Below are 17,897 nucleotides of genomic sequence, written 5' to 3'. Positions count from 1 at the left end.
AATGCATGAACTACAGTGCTGAATAAACCAAAAACATGGGTCCTGTAGCAAAAGCACACTTATTGATTTATTCATGTCTGCTGCCTCTATGTTTTCATTGTTAGACAAAATAACGGGCCATAACAAATTCTTCCAAATGTCAGATTTTAGTGCGTTCATAATGCTCTTTTGCATAATCTCTCTCAGTGGAAAATGCAGTGTCTAAGGATACAGGCTAAACTTTTCCATTAGAATTTACTCTAATTAATCCAAGAGAGTACAGTTTTCTCTCAAAAGTGACTGATAAAAATTAATCAAATATAATCTGGGTACTTATAAATCTTTCACAATGAGAAGTTTTATAGAATTTTAAACTAACGAATGGCGTACTTATTTTTGCTTATAGTGAGAGTAGTTCCCAGATGTTTTAAGCAGAGCATTTTCTAAAATTCCAAACAGAGGGGAAAAATTAATGAAAATGCAGTGATCAGTTTCACTACTATTGTTAATACAAATTAGTTCATGCACAAAACACGAGCAAAAAATGACTTGGCAGCGTGTGAACCAAATCTGGAATTACTGGAGCTTAATGAAATATAAAAATCAAATTCATCATCTGTATAGTGTCATAGTTTTCACTCTTCCAAAATTGAAGTAAATCAAATTTCTTCCTAGATGTGCCATGGTTGATTGTAAGAATAAGTACTTCTGCAGCAGCATAACAAAGGATGTTGTTCAATAGAATGCAAGTAGCTTTCTTCACTCCTACTATGGCTATCGTTATATTTCCAAAAATAATGGTATTGACCCCTTGGGCTTCATCTTTCTGGACCTGAAAGTTGTGAACATCAAATACTTGCAGCAGGGCTCTCAACAGACAGACATAGTACCAGAAGTTCCATCTCCTTTCTTCAACCAACTGTTAATCTGCATCAGCAACTGGCATCAGCTAGTTGATGATCAGCTAATGGCATCAGCCAACTCAGAAAATTATGTCATTCAGTAATGACTTATTGGAGTGTCAGAAGGTAATGTAGCTGGTAAGCTGGGCAGAGACACTGTTGCCAATGATGGAAGGATGTCTGTTTCCTATGTCATGAGCACAGATTTAAAAGCTCATCCCTACAGACAGAATGCTTTCTTCCTTCCTTTCACTTCCTGTCCTGGGCAAAAGGAGAGGTATTTAAGAGAAAGAACAGCAGGTATCTTCTGTTTTGAGTATAACAGCTTAATCTGGGGTTGAAGACTCATTTCTCATGTATCTGTATAAATTACTCAATAGATATCACTTTGATTTATATCTGTAAAACAGATACAAATTTCCTATTTCTTTGGGGTATTTTGAGGGTTGAAAGAGACAAAGCATGTAAAGGGCTCAGATTGTACAGAAAGCTCAATAAATGCCACTTATTATTACTCTATTTCATTGCCTTTGTCTTAGAGCAAACATGGTTCTACCTATTTCTATAGCCTTTGTCAAGCCCGACTTCTCCAACCCCAATGAGTCTCCCAGAAATAGTCTGACTCTCAGAATAAAAATAATGAAGTTGCTTAAATATGTCTATACTTCTTGATATAAGTCTATAATTTTTGTGTTTAAGATGGATGAGCCTTGACCCTTTGTTTCCTGATCGTGCACCAAAATCACAAACCAGGATCATATCTTTTGTGTAGTCTCAGAATTATATTTTAATAATTAAAAGAGGAATGGGTCGGGCTATGTGTTTTTAGTGGCTTTTCCCCTAGTTGGGCACCCTTTATTCCTTATATATTTATATGTGTACATTGGTTCCTTCACTCTTCACTTCACGGCACTTTAGAAAATGTTATATGATCACCACCAGAACTGAATGACACAAATAGGGAAGTTCTTACATCTCCAGAAGCAAATTCTGTAACAATAAACTTAATTCGACTAAACTGAAAGGGAATAATCACTTCACTCTTCACCTCCAAAAGAATGCTTTCTATCACCAATTTAACTAATTTTGTATTCAAATGTAGATGAAATAGTTAATAGATGATGAAACAGAGTTCTTTCTGAGTGTTATTTGGTCCATATTCACACAGTAGGAAAAAAAAAAAAGAATGCAGCAGCTTTACTAGAAATTACTATTACTGGAGTCTGAACCCAACTCTGCTGAGTTCTTTTCCAAGTTCAAAAAAGGCATTATCAGTTATTCCAAATATCAGACTTAAAAATGGGGAGAGGTACCTGGGTGGGTCAGTTGGATACATGACATGGCTCTTGACTTGAGCTCAGGTCACGATCTCATGGTTCCTGAGATGGAGTCCCAGGTGGTCCGGCTCTGCACTGACAGTGCAGATCCTGCTTGGGATTTTCTCTCTCTCTCTCTCTCTCTCTCTCTGTCTCTCTCTCTGTCTCTGTCTCTCTCCCCCCACTTCCCTGCTTGCACTCTCTCTGTCCATCTCACTCAAAATAAATAAATAAACATTAAAAAAATGGGGAAACAAAGCTGATGCAAAGAGGGAATTTGTGAAGGTTTTCAATCCAATGTCCACTTTCTCCTCTTAGGGGAAATTTCTTCTCTGTCATTGTGTGGAGTCTTGATGGGACTATGAATCAATATGTTTTGTCCTCTCGGGGAGGCTGGGTGGCTCAGTCCGTTGAGCATCCGACTTCAGCTCAGGTTATGATCTCGCAGTTTATGAGTTCAAGCCCCATATGGGGCTCTTTGCTAACAGTTCAGAGCCTGGAGCCTGCTTCGGATTCTGTGTCTCCCTCTCTCTGCACCAACCATCCCTGTTCCCAGCCTCACTCATACTCTGTCTCTCTCTCTCTCAAAAATAAATAAACATAAAACAAATTTAAAAGAATATATGTTTTGTCCTCCTTTATCAATGAGCTAAGAGGAGGGCTCTTCGCTTGGTGGTGGGCATATGATGTAGGCTAAGGATATTGTATTTATCTAAGATCTAAACCTTGAGCTAAGTGAGCCACCACAGCTCATTGTTGTTTCTTGCAACCGAAGATCCCCAAACATTTTAAAGTGAGAACTGTCTGCAGTATGTTTTATGGGAACATATTTTGAAGACCATCAACTATATTTGACCCATTTCTCTTCAACTCAAAATGTAAGTATTTAAACTGACATTTATGCTGAACAAGTAACTTCTTTGTATAGAAAATTATAAAAGTAGCTCATTTTCAAGTTAGTAAAACACATAATTAAAAAAATACTGGTGTATAAAAATATTTCATTACCACTACTGATATTGTGCGCTATATATATGTGTATATATAATTATGATTTCATATAGGTTTTGAGAAATCTGAGTTTTCCTTTATATTTTTTTAATGGTTAGATTTTTAACCCAAATGCTCAAAACTTATGTATGGAATAAATTATAAAAGTGTTTCAAAGAGGATGAGAAATTCACTGAAATAATTCAGAAATGTCCAATTTTCTTTATTATTGTGATTATTTTAAATTGATTTCACTGCTGTGTACAAATTAAGAAAATCATATAATATGATATGATTAGATATTCACAGGGCAGTTTGATCTTAAATTTGAGCCTTAGAAAACATATCTATGATTATAAGAATAAATCAAATTCTGTAAGATTAAACTCAATAGGACTAAACTAGAAAGGAATAATCACTTCACTCTTACCTCCTAAAGAATGCTTTCTATCACCAATTTAAGTAATTTTGTATTCAAATGTAGATGAAGTAGTTAATATAATTCATAGATATATATAAATGTCACTCAGGAGATTAATGGATTAAAAAAAGCAGTAAGCACTATTGTGAATCATGTTCTGCTTACAATTACTCAAAAGGTAACTTTTAAAACTCAGTGTCAATCAACATATACAGAATATTTAATGAGAGATTCACAAAAGGTCTTATGTAATTCATGACTTAATATATATAGATTTTTAAAATATGTATACTGCTTGGGACTTTACATATCTGGAATGAAATAGGCCTAGGATACATTACTTTTTAATTATTCAGTACAATTGTGGGACGCGTTATAAATAGATGACAGTATAAATGACATATAAGGTTATTCAAAATAGCCTTCGATATTACTAAGCCAGTTTAAATTCATAACAGATGTTGAAAATTTTCTGGATTCTATAATGTATCTAATTCTACCAAGAGCAAATGCCTCATTGTGGAGGGAAGAGAGAGCATTAACATTTCAGACTGAAAGGGTTCTATCTCCTGAGGAAAAGTCATTTAGTAAATGTTACCCTAATGATGTAGAAGAGTTAACTCTTTACGGCTTGGTAGCTTGTGACATATCATAATACACTGTAATCCTTTACTAAGAACTTGTAGATTAAAAAAATTCATAAAAACAAATGGCATACCATTAATAGGAAAAAATAAGCAAACGTAGTGGTACGCACAATAGAAATGTGCAGATAAAGCCATCAGTCGTACAGTGTACATGATATGCTTGGAAGTTAGAGGGTGTCGACCACAACCTCCTTATTTTAGATGTGAGGATCCTTGAGCCTGGAGGATATCAGTGCTATTCACTACAATAGACATATATTTCTATCCAGTGAAAATTGGCCCTGACGTGTGCTACACAATGCCTACATTGTAGATTGTTAGTTTGTCTGTTATATCTCTGATAGATATTGACATTTACTATATAAAAGAATTATCGATATGAAAGATCATATCTTTGGGGGAATCAATTGTGAAGAATAACGTCTGATATTAACATTCTTGGTTAGCACGATAGAAGCACCTTACTCTAAATACTATCATTCGATAGATAATAAATCCTAATATTTGGGAAAAAATTGTCCAAAAATAAAAAGGCCCATCCCTGGAATCTTAGGATTATGAAAAATGTCCCAAACAATTTGCATTTTAGCTGAATTTATCGTTGCTGACCATGTCATGGAACTGACTTTCCTGTATGATCTTTTTTTTTGTTTTAAAGTTCTCTTGGCTTTTAGGTAGGGTTTACGGCAGATCAAACTCATCTGCTCTTTCCTAAATAATGGTAAAATGATACACTATTTTTGAGTAAATATGGTGTTGTACCCTTAGTACATAGTGACAGTGATTTTTATTCCCCCGCCCCTTCCCAAAGCATGATTTCATTAGGATACACTGCGATTGTCATTTGAAAGATAAATGCCTGACAGTGAGTTGTGATTCAGTATTTCTTCACGGTTGTTAGGAACACAGGTCATATGCTGGTGACAAACAAATATTTCTCCTTACTGTGATGAGACCAACCTGAGAGACTGCCACTCCTCTCTGAGCTGTTGTGAGAGCTGGTGGTGCTGAAATCCTGTGACTGGTTGTGTGGCATTCTATTAGACAATCCCTCAGCCAATCGGTAGTCAGGGATGTAAAGTAAGGCTAAGGGTTAAAGGGCAGAGGTCATAGTGGCATCATGTGATTAGTTCACAGCACAAGCCCATGCAGAACATGCAGTTAGCAATTCAGAAGCAGATGTCGTGGGACAGTGGAGGAATGTTTCCTCTATCCTGCCTAATGGAAGTTGAGATGGATTACTGATCACTCTATTGAAAAAGAGCTAAACGGATGAAACCGATTGGTGTTGGAGTGTGGTGGCAGTGACGGTGGCGGTGGTGGTGGTAGGGATTGTGCAAGGTACTGAATACATGCCGATAATATTTTTTTTAGTTTAGGTGGTGAACCTGGTAATGAGCCACTAAACTGAACAACAAATACTAATTTCTATCTCATGCACAAATGATGTGAAGATAACTCCTCGGGTAATAGGAACCTGACTCACCATTGTTACCTTTGTTCTGATCAGGTAGAGAATAACCAAATCCCATCAGATCTGTTTTTTGCTGAATCGAGCTTTTCCATTGTGGGTCAGGCAGATCGACGGCCAATTCATGTATGCTATTGGAATGCAAGATCTGTGTTGTGGCATATGGGGTAGCCTGTGTTATCTGGCTGGAACTGTTGTAAGTGGTTTTGGTCGTGAAATCAATGCTGCTATAAATGGCTCCATCTGAGAGCATTGTTGCTGTTTTATCCCCTTGGCCTGGAACTGGTGGCAGCACATCTGTGGTGAACATAGGGAAATGAAACAATTTAATGATGCGCAGGAAGCCCCAAACTATCAGGATTGAGGATGAAAAATAAATGTGTCATGCCGCACGTTTGCATTTCAGCTGAGATGCGCTTTATGAGCCAATGAAGGGGAGATGATGTACAACCGTCGCCAAGCTATCAGCCTCAGTGACAGGCAGGCCTAGCGCTCGCCCTTCACGTCTCACTGCTTAACACATCCCTTCCCCCATCTTCTTCAACCATGAATGAGATGTTTGGGATATTTCACTACAGAAAAATGCTTTCGGTTGTGCATAGGGCTTTTAGAACCAATGGAGTCGTCAGCTCTTTACGGAAGCGATGATAAAAGTGATTCTACAAATTGTGGATGAAAACATCTTTTTCCACTTTACCCCAAAAGATATAGAATATAAGTGCTGAATAGACGCAAAATTTCCCAAAATTATACTAGACAAACAACGATGGGATGCATTTTTCTAAAATCCCAACTTGCTGTTTATCTGATTTGGTTTCACATTTCTAGTATGGAGTGGAACTGATGGCAGCCTTTTTTTTTTTTTTTATGACAAAGGAAAATTTTCATGAATTAGTCATTTTCACAATACAGCAGGATTGAACTATAGGAAAAGCAATCTGAGTGATCAGTGAGTTTAATTTATGCTACTAACAGTGAGTTTAATTTATACTATTAACTCTTAGAAGTGGAGAATTACAGTTTCAAGTTTTAATACAGCAGGAATAAAATTAAATTTTAGTAACAACACTGAATATCAATCAGTCCATTTATCTTTTGGTGTGCTGAATTATCTTTACACGATGCTTTCTGGTTCAGAAGTGCCATCTCTCTCCTGAGCTCTAAATTTTCCTTTTTTTAAGAAGAAAGATACTAAAATTAAAACAACAACAACAACAACAATAATACTAAATGGCAGATTTTCAATCATGTAGAGTTAAAAGTGAATCTAGTTATAGTATGTTCCTTAATAATCTATGTTCTGAAAGCCACACTTCATAGGACTTTGGGTCATCAACCCACTTGATTTCTTCAATTATAGGAAATTTTCAACTAGTTATAGTAGTGTAATATTAAGTAATAAACCTAACTATTGTTGCACCAAAACTAAAATATCATCACAAGAAAAAGTGGAAGTAGATATTTAGTCAAAATATCCTAAAATTTTTAGATTTGATGATACCTAATAGTACTTGAAACAAAGATTCTTATAAAAATAATAATTTGGGGGCACCTGAGTGGCTCAGTCAGTTGAGTGTCTGACTCTTGATTTTGGTCACAATCTCACAGTTCGTGAGATCGAGCTCTGCAACGGGCTCTGCATCTGTCACCACAGAGCCTGCTTGGGATTCTTTCTCCCCCCTTCTCTATGCCCCTCTCCTGCTTGGACACTCTCTGTCTCTCTCTCAAAATAATAAAAATAAACATTTAAAAAATAATAATGATAATTTTTAAAGCTAAAAATTATCTTCTTTAGCAATAGCAACAAGACATGTATGTATGTATGTATGTATTTTAAGTTTATTTTTGAGAGAGCATGAGCAGGGGAGGGGCATAAAGAGAGGAGATAGAGAATCCCAAGCAGGCTCTGAGTTTCCAGAGCAGAGCCCCATGTGGGTCCTGAACCATGAACTGTGAAATCATGACCTGAGCTGAAACTGAGAGTTGGATGATTAACCAACTGAGCCACCCAGTCACCCCAGGATTAAGACATTTATAATGCATTTTGTGCACTGTATAATTTAGGTCTTTCAGAAGTCTGGAATTCCAACTTGCTTTACAATGATGTGGATATATACTTTATTGAAGTAAATATTTTAAATGCATATCAGTGGATTTATTAAAGATATTCAATATATAATATTTCACGAAGTTGTACAAGCAAGTAAAATTGTTTTTTGATTTCCAGATCCCTTAACTATTTTTTCCCTTCTTGCTTTCACTTATAACTAGGAAATTTGATAATGAAAAAGTGTACTTCATTCTCAAATGTCAATATCATTTTCATTCTCAAAGACATTTCATATTTAGTAATATATCAAAATTATGAAAATAGATCCTTCACTCTGCAGACATTTTCAGAGTGTTGTTTCTGCCACCTCTCACACTGTTCATTGATAATATTAACTGGATAGCCAGGTTTCTCCAGCATGGACCCCAATTCCCCAAAACCTTGAACTTGAGACCTTCCAAAACTTTGTACTTAGACTGTGAGCCAGGTTAACTACAACTTTTTGAAATGGTTGCATGCTCAAATGTTTAAACATGGAAAAAAAAGTTGTGTGAGGATCTAAACCTATAGAATGTTATTCTGCAACAACTAAAGCTGAAGTGCTAGAAATAGAATCTTTCTCCCCGCTGGATGAAATTAGCCAGGCTTCAAGTCTAAGTGCTTCTCTATTGATTTGGGGGCTGCAGATTTCCTTCAAATATTATTTGATCACTCTTACATTTTCAAAAAATCATCGAATTATATTCAAACGTTGAAATACTGGAAGACTATAGATGAATATTTGGATGTAGGGAAGCATCCTATAATATCAGCTGGTTTGGAACTCTGGACCACCCTTCCTCTAAAAGATAGGACATGAATCCGTGCTTCCATCGTTAGGCAGGACCTTCCATTTTCCATTTCTTACAGCCGACATCTACCTTTCCTGAGTGCTTTAGGCTGACTTGCACTTGTTAACGGTGGAGTTTGAAACCTATGAATTACAGAAACCCTTTCCTCCAGGTGGAATCAGTCATGATTCATTTCTCAGCTTTTAGCACCTTAGTGATCCATGCATTTTTTCCTTTTGGCCTGGTACACTTGCATACATGACTATCTCCTTCCTGGTATTGTAAGATACTTAGGAACAGGAACATATGGGATTTATGTCTGAATTTCCATAAATTCATCACCTAGTGTTTTGCAGAGAGTAAGCACCCCCTAAATGATTAAATTAATATTTTATAGTTTGTATTGACAAAATGCAGACTGATGCAATAATTAGTAACTTTATTTTTCAAAATACTATTTTCATTACATTTCATCATGTATTAGTATTCCATTCTTAAAAGGGAAATGTCAGTATCCACAATAATTCTTTTAAGTGAACATAGTTGTACAATCATACATGTGAATCCCACCTTGAGAATTGCAGAACAGTGCATACAAAAGAATGTAGACTTTAAAATGTGTTAGACCTATATTCTATACCTAGATCTGAAGTTATTCATTTTGATAAACCTTAGTTTCTTGGCCTTTAAAGTGTAAATAATATTATCTATTGTCTATGCCACACATTTATTATGCAAAGAAAATGAAATAAAATGTACAAAAAATCCTACCTACTCCTGGTACACAGTAAATGCTTAAAATACCTATCACACTGAAAGGAAACAGAGTAAACCTTGCAAAAACTTCGTCTTGGCCTTGATGTTCACCTGTGAAATATTTCATAAAAATGAGGTGGATATGGAAGATAAACCTTGAAAATCTATAAATGTATCCTTTGACTAAATTAGACTGAGACATTTTAGATGTTAGTGTAGCCTGCTACAAACTGAAAAAACAAAAACAAAACAAAACATATTTTCCACCTTTAGCATTCATTTGTTGATGTAAAGAGAGAATGGTGCACTAATCACCTACAAATATAGTAAGTAAAAGAGGCATCTAATCCTTGATAGATAAAAACTTTCAGAACAGAATTTTTTTTTTTTACAAAATCATTCTGGGTAAGGTAGACAGGAGTCATCTGCTCTCCTGGTGAGGAGATGCTCAGACATAGAACCCACTCATGGAAAAGTCATAGCCTGTAATTGCAGGGTTCAGAGTTTGGTCACTAGGGGAGACAGCCATTTTCAGAGGCTTTGGCGAGTAAGAATCCTAAATGGGGTGGTTACAGAAGCTGAGAAGTCATACAACAATATATTTTTTTAATTTTCTTATTTACTACACTGATGGTGGGCACTGCTTGTATGTCACGCTTTGTGCTAAACTTGTATATGTAATCACCCATTTAATCCTTATTATATACCTATGACACGGGGATTGTAATTGTCTGTATTTTATTTGAAGAATGAGAAAAGGCTCCCTTTCTTAAAGTTGGTATTGACAGAATGCCGACTTATGCAATAATTAGTAGCTTTATTATTTGAAATACTATTTTAATTATATTCAAGCATGCATTGGCATTCCATCTGTGAAGAGAAAATGCCAGTACCCATAATTATTCTTCTAAGTCAGTATGTTTATGCACTCATGTCTGTGAAGTCCCCCTCTGAAGCCTATAATAGTTTAGCCTAGCCCTGGGTCCAGCATTAATTCCACCTAGACGTGTAGAAATCCTCTAGCAGATTGAGCCACACTTTCTTGGCTCATAGCACCCCTTTCCTAATTAATCACTCCATTTTCTACCCTAACTCCACTCATCACTCAGCAGAAGGCTGGATGACTTAACACTGTACTTGGATCCTAGCATTCTCCTCTTACAAATTCATTGATGCCTTCTGACTACCTTTTGGACAAAGTTTAAAGTCTCTCTGTGACTTAGAAGGCCCTCTGTTATCTGTCTCTCTGTATTTTTGTTGTTGTTGTTGTTTGTTTGTTTTTTTGTTTTTTACCACTTCTGCTGCCTACTACTTTATATTCACTAGGAAATTCATTCCTTTGTCAACTAAGTCTATGTCTTTCTTATTTATAAACCTCAAATGGTTGTTTCCTCTCTACACATTTTTCCCACAATTCTGACTAATCTCTACCCCTCCTTCAGATGTCAACTTAAACAACACTCCATTCATAGAACTTTCTTACTCCCAGTGGGCAGCTTTCTCATGCTGGGTACTGGCAAGGCAGCTCCAGTGCATTTACTATCTACAGAACTTTCCACCAATGGAAAAGTCAATTATTTCTGCCAAACTAAACACTGAGACCACAGACTTCTCTTGTCTCATCTTTCTCTAAACCCACCACTCTCCTTTTGAATGGATGAAAAGGTAGCAGTAGGGAGGCTGGAATTATTTATAGTAGGTCAAATTCTGCCTCCTTATAAAGACCTACAGAGAGGATTGTGGCAACAAATTTTGAAGACCTTAGCATATGAGCTACTTAGCACCTTTTTGTCTTTTATTTGGGCCACTCGTTAACAATGATAGAACTAGATTTAAGTTATCTCTCAACATGTCAACTCTCAAGAACTGTCTACTCTATAAGATATATCATGTGAGGATAAGGACCATCTCTCTTTATATTGGTATTTTATTTTTAATATCTGCCATAGTGGCAGGAACACAGGACATACTTAATAAATCTATGTTGAATGACATGTAGAGAACTGAAATGACTAGTTCAAAATCCTAATTTCCAGTTAGCAGCATAGTTCCTGATTTCACTAATTGTGTATGAATAGTCCTAAAAACAAAATGTATTATGAATATTGTCATTGTGGTTAGTAATGACTTCCTTAAAGCTTAGTTTTATTCAATATTCTCTAGTACATGCTTTTAAAAACACTTAGGAGGAGCGCCTTAGTGGCTCAGTCGGTTGAGCATCCGACTTCAGCTAGGGTCATGATCTCACGGTCCGTGAGTTCGAGCCCCGTGTCAGGCTCTGTGCCGACAGCTCAGAGCCTGGAGCCTATTTTGGATTCTGTGTCTCCCTCTCTCTCTGCCCCTCCCCCGTTCATGCTCTGTCTCTCTCTGTCTCAAAAAAATAAATGTTAAAATTTTTTTTAAATTTGTTAACGTTTATTTTTGAGACAGAGCATGAATGGGGGAGGGGCAGAGAGAGAGGGAGACACAGAATCCAAAATAGGCTCCAGGCTCTGAGCTGTCGGCACAGAGCCTGACACGGGGCTCGAACTCACGGACCGTGAGATCATGACCCTAGCTGAAGTCGGATGCTCAACCGACTGAGCCACCCAGGTGCCCCCCCAAATTTTTTTTTAAAAACACTTAGGAAAGCCAAGAAAACAAATGACAACATTTTGAATAGCACAACTTACCTCCACGTCCAAAATTCCCAATCTCATTCGGGCCACTATTGCTATTGTTTACTGGTAAACTCGTGGCTGGCCACGAATCTGCAAGCCATGGATAACTGGGATCACCAGCATTTAGAAGACCAGGACGGCTAAAACAGAAATTAAAGGGAAATCAACCCATGGAGCTCAATGAAAGATTTGGACACTTGTCTCATGCACAAGATTAAAGAATTGAGGAAGCTTTTAATTCACTTCAAATGAAAATGTGTAGGTTCTCGAGAATTAAGGAAATTCAGTGGTTAAGACTATATATAGCCTGTCAGTAGAAGCAGAAGCATTCTGCCTGGGATTCTGCTGACATCCAAATGAATTTAGTTGTCTGCCCTGAAACTGGTGGGAATTGGCAACATAGCAGGATCCTGAAACAAGGTTTGATGATAAATTGGCACCTCCAGGGAACAATTGCTCAGAGTGACTGCTCAGTATCAGCCATTTCTAGGACTTTGGGCTATTGCTTCCTCGATTCCTGCAGCCCCCATATTTATCTGTCCCCTGTAGGCTGTAATCCCTGTTATGAGCCCTCACGCTTGATTTAGAGGCAAAGAACTTGAAGAAAATTAATGAACAGTATTTATATTGTTCCATCAATAGCACATTTCCAAATTCTCCAAATTGCAAAATATTAGGGGTATAGGAAAGATCTTTAAGGTAATTAAAGATTCACTGTGATCTCATCCAGCATGTGAGTAGAGACTACAAGAAAAACTTCCCTCACATCGTATTTAATAAAGAATTCCTATTTTTGATATAAAAGATGGGAATCCGATTCCTTTCCAGATTATTAGCATATTTACAAAGAAACAGCAACATCTATAATCATTGTACTTTATTTTTGATAGACCATTTCTGTGCAGTCCCTAAGAGAAACATGTGTTTCTATGGAAACCGCAATAAGAAGATCCCACTGCTTACTTGCTACATGCACTAGCTCTCATTAGACCTAATCTCTTTTTGCTAAAATATTGATTAAATGGGAGATTGGAAGTTATTACCAGAGCCTAATTACAATCTCCATATTGGCAAAGGGAAAATAGATGAGGATATATGGGTTTGTTATCAGCTTTTATCAATTTCAATTGAGTATCCAAAGTTGTGGAATCCAGTCCTATCAATCTACAGCCTATTCATCATCCATGAATCATTTACTTTGTGATCGATTATGTGTAATTGTTCACTCACAGCAATTTAGTGAGAGCCAATAAGGAGTCTTAAACAACAGCAACTTCATTTGCTAATGTCTAATTAATGCAATAAACATCCTGCTAACAAATGAACACATTCCTTGTGATATTTACTACTAATTTCTTCAGGGGCATCTGGGAGATATGAAACATCTGGACTTGATTCCTCTAAAGTGCACAACAGATAGATCATTAAACCTTGTGGTAAGCCATTTAATTCCTCCTAGAATTCTCAGACTTGTAAGTGATCGTTTATTACAATAATAGCCTTTACTATAGCGTTCTCAGTCCTGATTAAACTAAGAAGAAGAAAGAATCTTCTTAGCATACCTCCCATTGCTCATTAGTCCTCCATCTCCTCTTTGAAATGTAACTGTTAACAAAAGAAAGACACACACAAGTAGTCAATATTAATTACAATTAATAACAGCTACATACTGGTCCTTACTTTAGGGCTGAGGCCTCTGGGATTGTAACAAAATATAAGTAACATAATCATACAGAGAATAAGAAGCAGTGGTTTGGCCCAGGGCAAAGCCATCGTTTAATAAGACATCTAAAAATACTTCAAGCCAATTGTATGGTTAAGTCAAAAGGGCAATTTGTACTTAGAGGTCAAAAACTGTTACAACTGGAATATATAGTGGCAGTGGAAGATTACATGCATTAATGGGGGATTATCAAACCATGACTTTTAATCTTAATATGTGGGTGTCCTAATTAGAAGGCACAACATAAAATGCACATAATAGAAATTGAAACAAAATCATTCATGGGGCGCCTGGGTGGCTTAGTTGGTTGTGTCCTACTTCAGCTTAGGTCATGATCTCATGGTCTGTGAGTTCGAGCCCTGCGTTGGGGTCTGTGCTGACAGCTCAGAGCCTGGAGCCTGCTTCAGATTCAGTGTCTCCCTCTTTCTCTGCCCCTCCCCGCCTCACATTCTGTCTCTCTCTGTTCCTGAAAAATGAATAAAACTTAAAAAATTTTTAGAAAGAAACAAAATAGTTCAAACAGGCAATAATATTCTGCCAGTGAAAAAGATAAACAGGTATTGATTGACGACATATTCCTCATCATCACAGATCCTTTGAAGGACACCATTAATCACTATGAGTTGAACAACTACAGTTACAATAGACATAAACTATAATTAATAGAGAATAATGCGCTGAGTGCTTTGTTTTATCATCCAACCTTCACAAAAAATAAAATCTTCAAATATTTGAGACTGAGTCTATTTAAATTGTATGTAATAATTGTAAAAACTTAAGTCCTTTATAAAACTCTTGAACTTATTAGTCACACCAACAAGCATCCCATAGAATTAAAGCTGGAGAATCTACTCCCTCCAGACACTAGATTCCATTCCACAAAGCTATCAACATAAAAATGGGTTTCAAGGATTGGCCAAAGAATGTAAATATCAGTTAGGATCCATCATTTCTTTTCCAAAACCTTTGAAAAGCCAAACATATTTGGTATTCAAAATGTTTCAGATTTCAGAAAGGTAATATAATGCATTCTACAGAGAGGATCTAAGACAAAAACTCTATTCAAAGGTTTTTTTTTTAAAATATGTTTGCAATAAAATACAAATATTCATGATTAGTGGGATAAAATCTATAGTTTCACATTGGCATGGATCAAATTTTGCCTCTCAAAGAGTTAACTCTAAGATCATGGAAAAATTTTGCTGTTTAGTTTATGGATTGCAAAATGGCAATTCTGACTAAAATGAACATAGATCAGCTAAACCCATTCCTGGGGATGAAGAAAAAAACTGATGGCTACCAGAGGGGAGGTGGGTGGGAGGAAGGGGGAAATAGGTTATGGGGATTAAGGAGGGCACTTGCTCTGCTGAGCACCAGGTATCACATGGAAGTATTGGATCACTATATGGTACAACTGAAACTAATATTACATTGCATGTTAAATAACTGGAATTTAAATAAACACTAGAAACATTAAAAAAAAAACTAAGAAAAAAAACATTGCATAGATGTGAATCCAGTATATCCCATATTTGGAATCTACAAATTATATTTACCACGATTTCCTAATGAGTAAATGTAAAAATAAAAGTTTATGAATTGATTCATATATATGTATATACATACATATATATATGTGTGTATATATATATATACATATATATATACACACATATATATATGTGTGTATATATATATATACATATATATATATGTATATATATATATATTAATTTGGTAGACAGAGAGAGCACTAGTAGGGGACAGGGACAGAGGGAGAAAAAGAAGAAACTTAAGCAGGCTCCATGCTCAGTGTGGAGCCCAGTGTGGGGCTTGATCCCTAGACCCTGGGATCATGACCTGAGCTGAAATCAAGAGTCAAATGCTCAACTGACTGAGTCATAATGTTAGGGGACATTATTCCCCCCAAGAATTGATTCATATCTTAAATACATAGAGCCTATATTGTCACTTAAAATATACAGACAGTAAATCATTTTAATTTGAATAATCTCTCCATAATTCATTTTTCCTCAAGTTTTTGCTATGAAATATGATTGCTCTTTAAATTTTGTCAATTTTCAAATGCAGTTCCCCAGTCCCTTCCCTAAGGTCATCCAAGGACATAGCTCTCACAACATCATAATTAGGTGACATGATCATGATCATGATTCCCAGGGTCTGTCAGGACTTCAGAAACATCTTGCTGGCACCTGAACTACATTGCCTCCTCAATTTTTCAGGTAACATCTCAAGTTCATTACAAAACAGTCCTGACATATCCTTTGCATCTGCCCAGAACTGGCTTTGGACATCTCCTCAGAGAAGATGAAAGGACACTGATCGCCACTCTACTTCCTGACAAGCTCGCTTAAGTGATGGGAGACAAGAATCAGCAGTGGCCCATACCACATTGGGTCCCATTAATAATTGCCTTTAACAAAAACAAAAAAAGGATTAATTTGAAACAATTGATAAAAAAAATATTGAGCACTGGAGCTATTAAATAAAGTTCTGATTAAGGAAAAAAAATGTGCACACAAAATGTGAAAACAGTACAGCTAATTAGCTTTTTTCCATGTGATGTGACTTTCTAGTTATGTGTTTTTTTTTTAATGGGCTATCAAGTGAATGTTTTACTCTACTAAAAGAGAGTTAAGATAATGTTGTGAATATCATTGTGAATATGCAAATAAGCAGGCACTGATAGGCTACACCTCAAAATGTGCTATTTCAAAGATCTGTGGAAACAAGCTAAGTATTTTTCCTAATTTAGATGCTCCTTCGTCCCCATCCAAACTTTCCGTTATTGTTAGAGCAATAAGTGATATTAGAGGGAAAAAAAAGGCAACTGAAGCAGAGGCCCAAAAATTAAATTGCACTTTTATATACTACTGGTAAATTCTTCATAAAATATGAATTTTAAAGTTATAAGGCCACACTCAAAATTTTACCGAACAGAGAGCATTCAAATGGCCACTAAGCCCTGAAAGGATGCTCAGCATCACTGAATATCAGGGAAATAAAAATCAAAATTACAATGAGACACTACTTCACATCCATCAGGATGGCTACTATGCAAGACACAATAAATACCAAGTCTCGGCAAGGAGAGAAATTGGAACTGTAGTGAAATTGGAACGGGTGGCTCCTCAAAATTTAAAAATATAAAATTACCATATGATCCAACAATTCCATTTTTGAGTATATATCCAAAATAACTGAAAGCAAGGTCTCAAAAGATATTTGTAGACCCACGTCCATAGTACTGTTATTCACAATAGGTAAAACTTGGAAGCAATCAAAATGTCCATAGATGGATGAATAGATAAGAAAAGTGGTTTTATATACATACAATTCAGCTATAAGAAAGGAGAGAATTCTGACATGCTAAAACCTGGATGAACTTGCGGACATTATGCTAAGTGATATAAATCAGTCACAAAAAGGCAAGTACTATATGATTCCACTAATAGGAGGAAGTTGGAGCAGCCAAAATCATAGACAGGAAGTAGAAAGGTGATTTCCAGGGATTAGAGCAGTGGAGGGGGAATGGGGTGTTATTATTTACAGGGTATAAAGTTTCAATTTGAAGATGAAAAAAATTTGGAGGTGGATGGTGGTGATGATCGCACATCATGAGTGTTTTTAATGATACCACTCTGTATACTTAAATATAGTCAAAATAGTATCTTTTATGTTATATGTATTTTAACACATAGAATACTGGGGAAATATCATCAAGGTTAAATTAAAGACGTGTTAGAGAATGGAGTCTATGCTAAGGACTCTATGCTAAATGTTGTGAGTAAAATATATTTAAATTTCAAAGCATTTAGGACATATCCATTTTCAATTTGTGTTCCAGTCATTATTAAAATACGTTTTCAAATGTTTCTAGACCTCTTTTGGCAAAATATTCCATACAGACTCTTATCTTTGCACCTCTGCATACGAACTGTACAAAGGCAAAAATAAACAGGACATTATATAAATGCATGACCAACTTAAAATGGTCCAGAAGCAGAATTTGGTCTACAAGAAAATTCTCTATTTTGTATGCTTCCATGACAAAAGAAACCCAAAAAACAAACCAAAAAAAAAAAAAAAAAAAAGAAAAAAAAAAAGAAACTCTAACTATAAAATGTTTGA

At 36.0% G+C, this 17,897-nt stretch overlaps 1 protein-coding gene across 1 annotated transcript in view; it reads right to left on the bottom strand.

Annotated features, from left to right (window-relative positions):
* ROBO2 (roundabout guidance receptor 2) overlaps positions 1-17,897 on the bottom strand; it is a 599,260-nt gene that overhangs the window by 43,856 nt on the left and 537,507 nt on the right. Inside the window, exons 21-23 of the mRNA XM_042954335.1 lie at positions 13,585-13,627; positions 12,035-12,162; positions 5,742-6,023 (exon numbers count right to left, since the gene is read on the bottom strand). Coding sequence (XP_042810269.1) covers positions 5,742-6,023; positions 12,035-12,162; positions 13,585-13,627 — 453 coding nt within the window. The remainder of the gene's footprint in view (positions 1-5,741; positions 6,024-12,034; positions 12,163-13,584; positions 13,628-17,897) is intronic.

Source organism: Panthera leo, chromosome C2, assembly GCF_018350215.1.
Source record: "Panthera leo isolate Ple1 chromosome C2, P.leo_Ple1_pat1.1, whole genome shotgun sequence".
NCBI lineage: Eukaryota > Metazoa > Chordata > Mammalia > Carnivora > Felidae > Panthera > Panthera leo.
The sequence above is the reverse complement of the archived record's forward strand: the minus strand, read 5'-3'. Positions and strand labels throughout refer to the sequence as shown.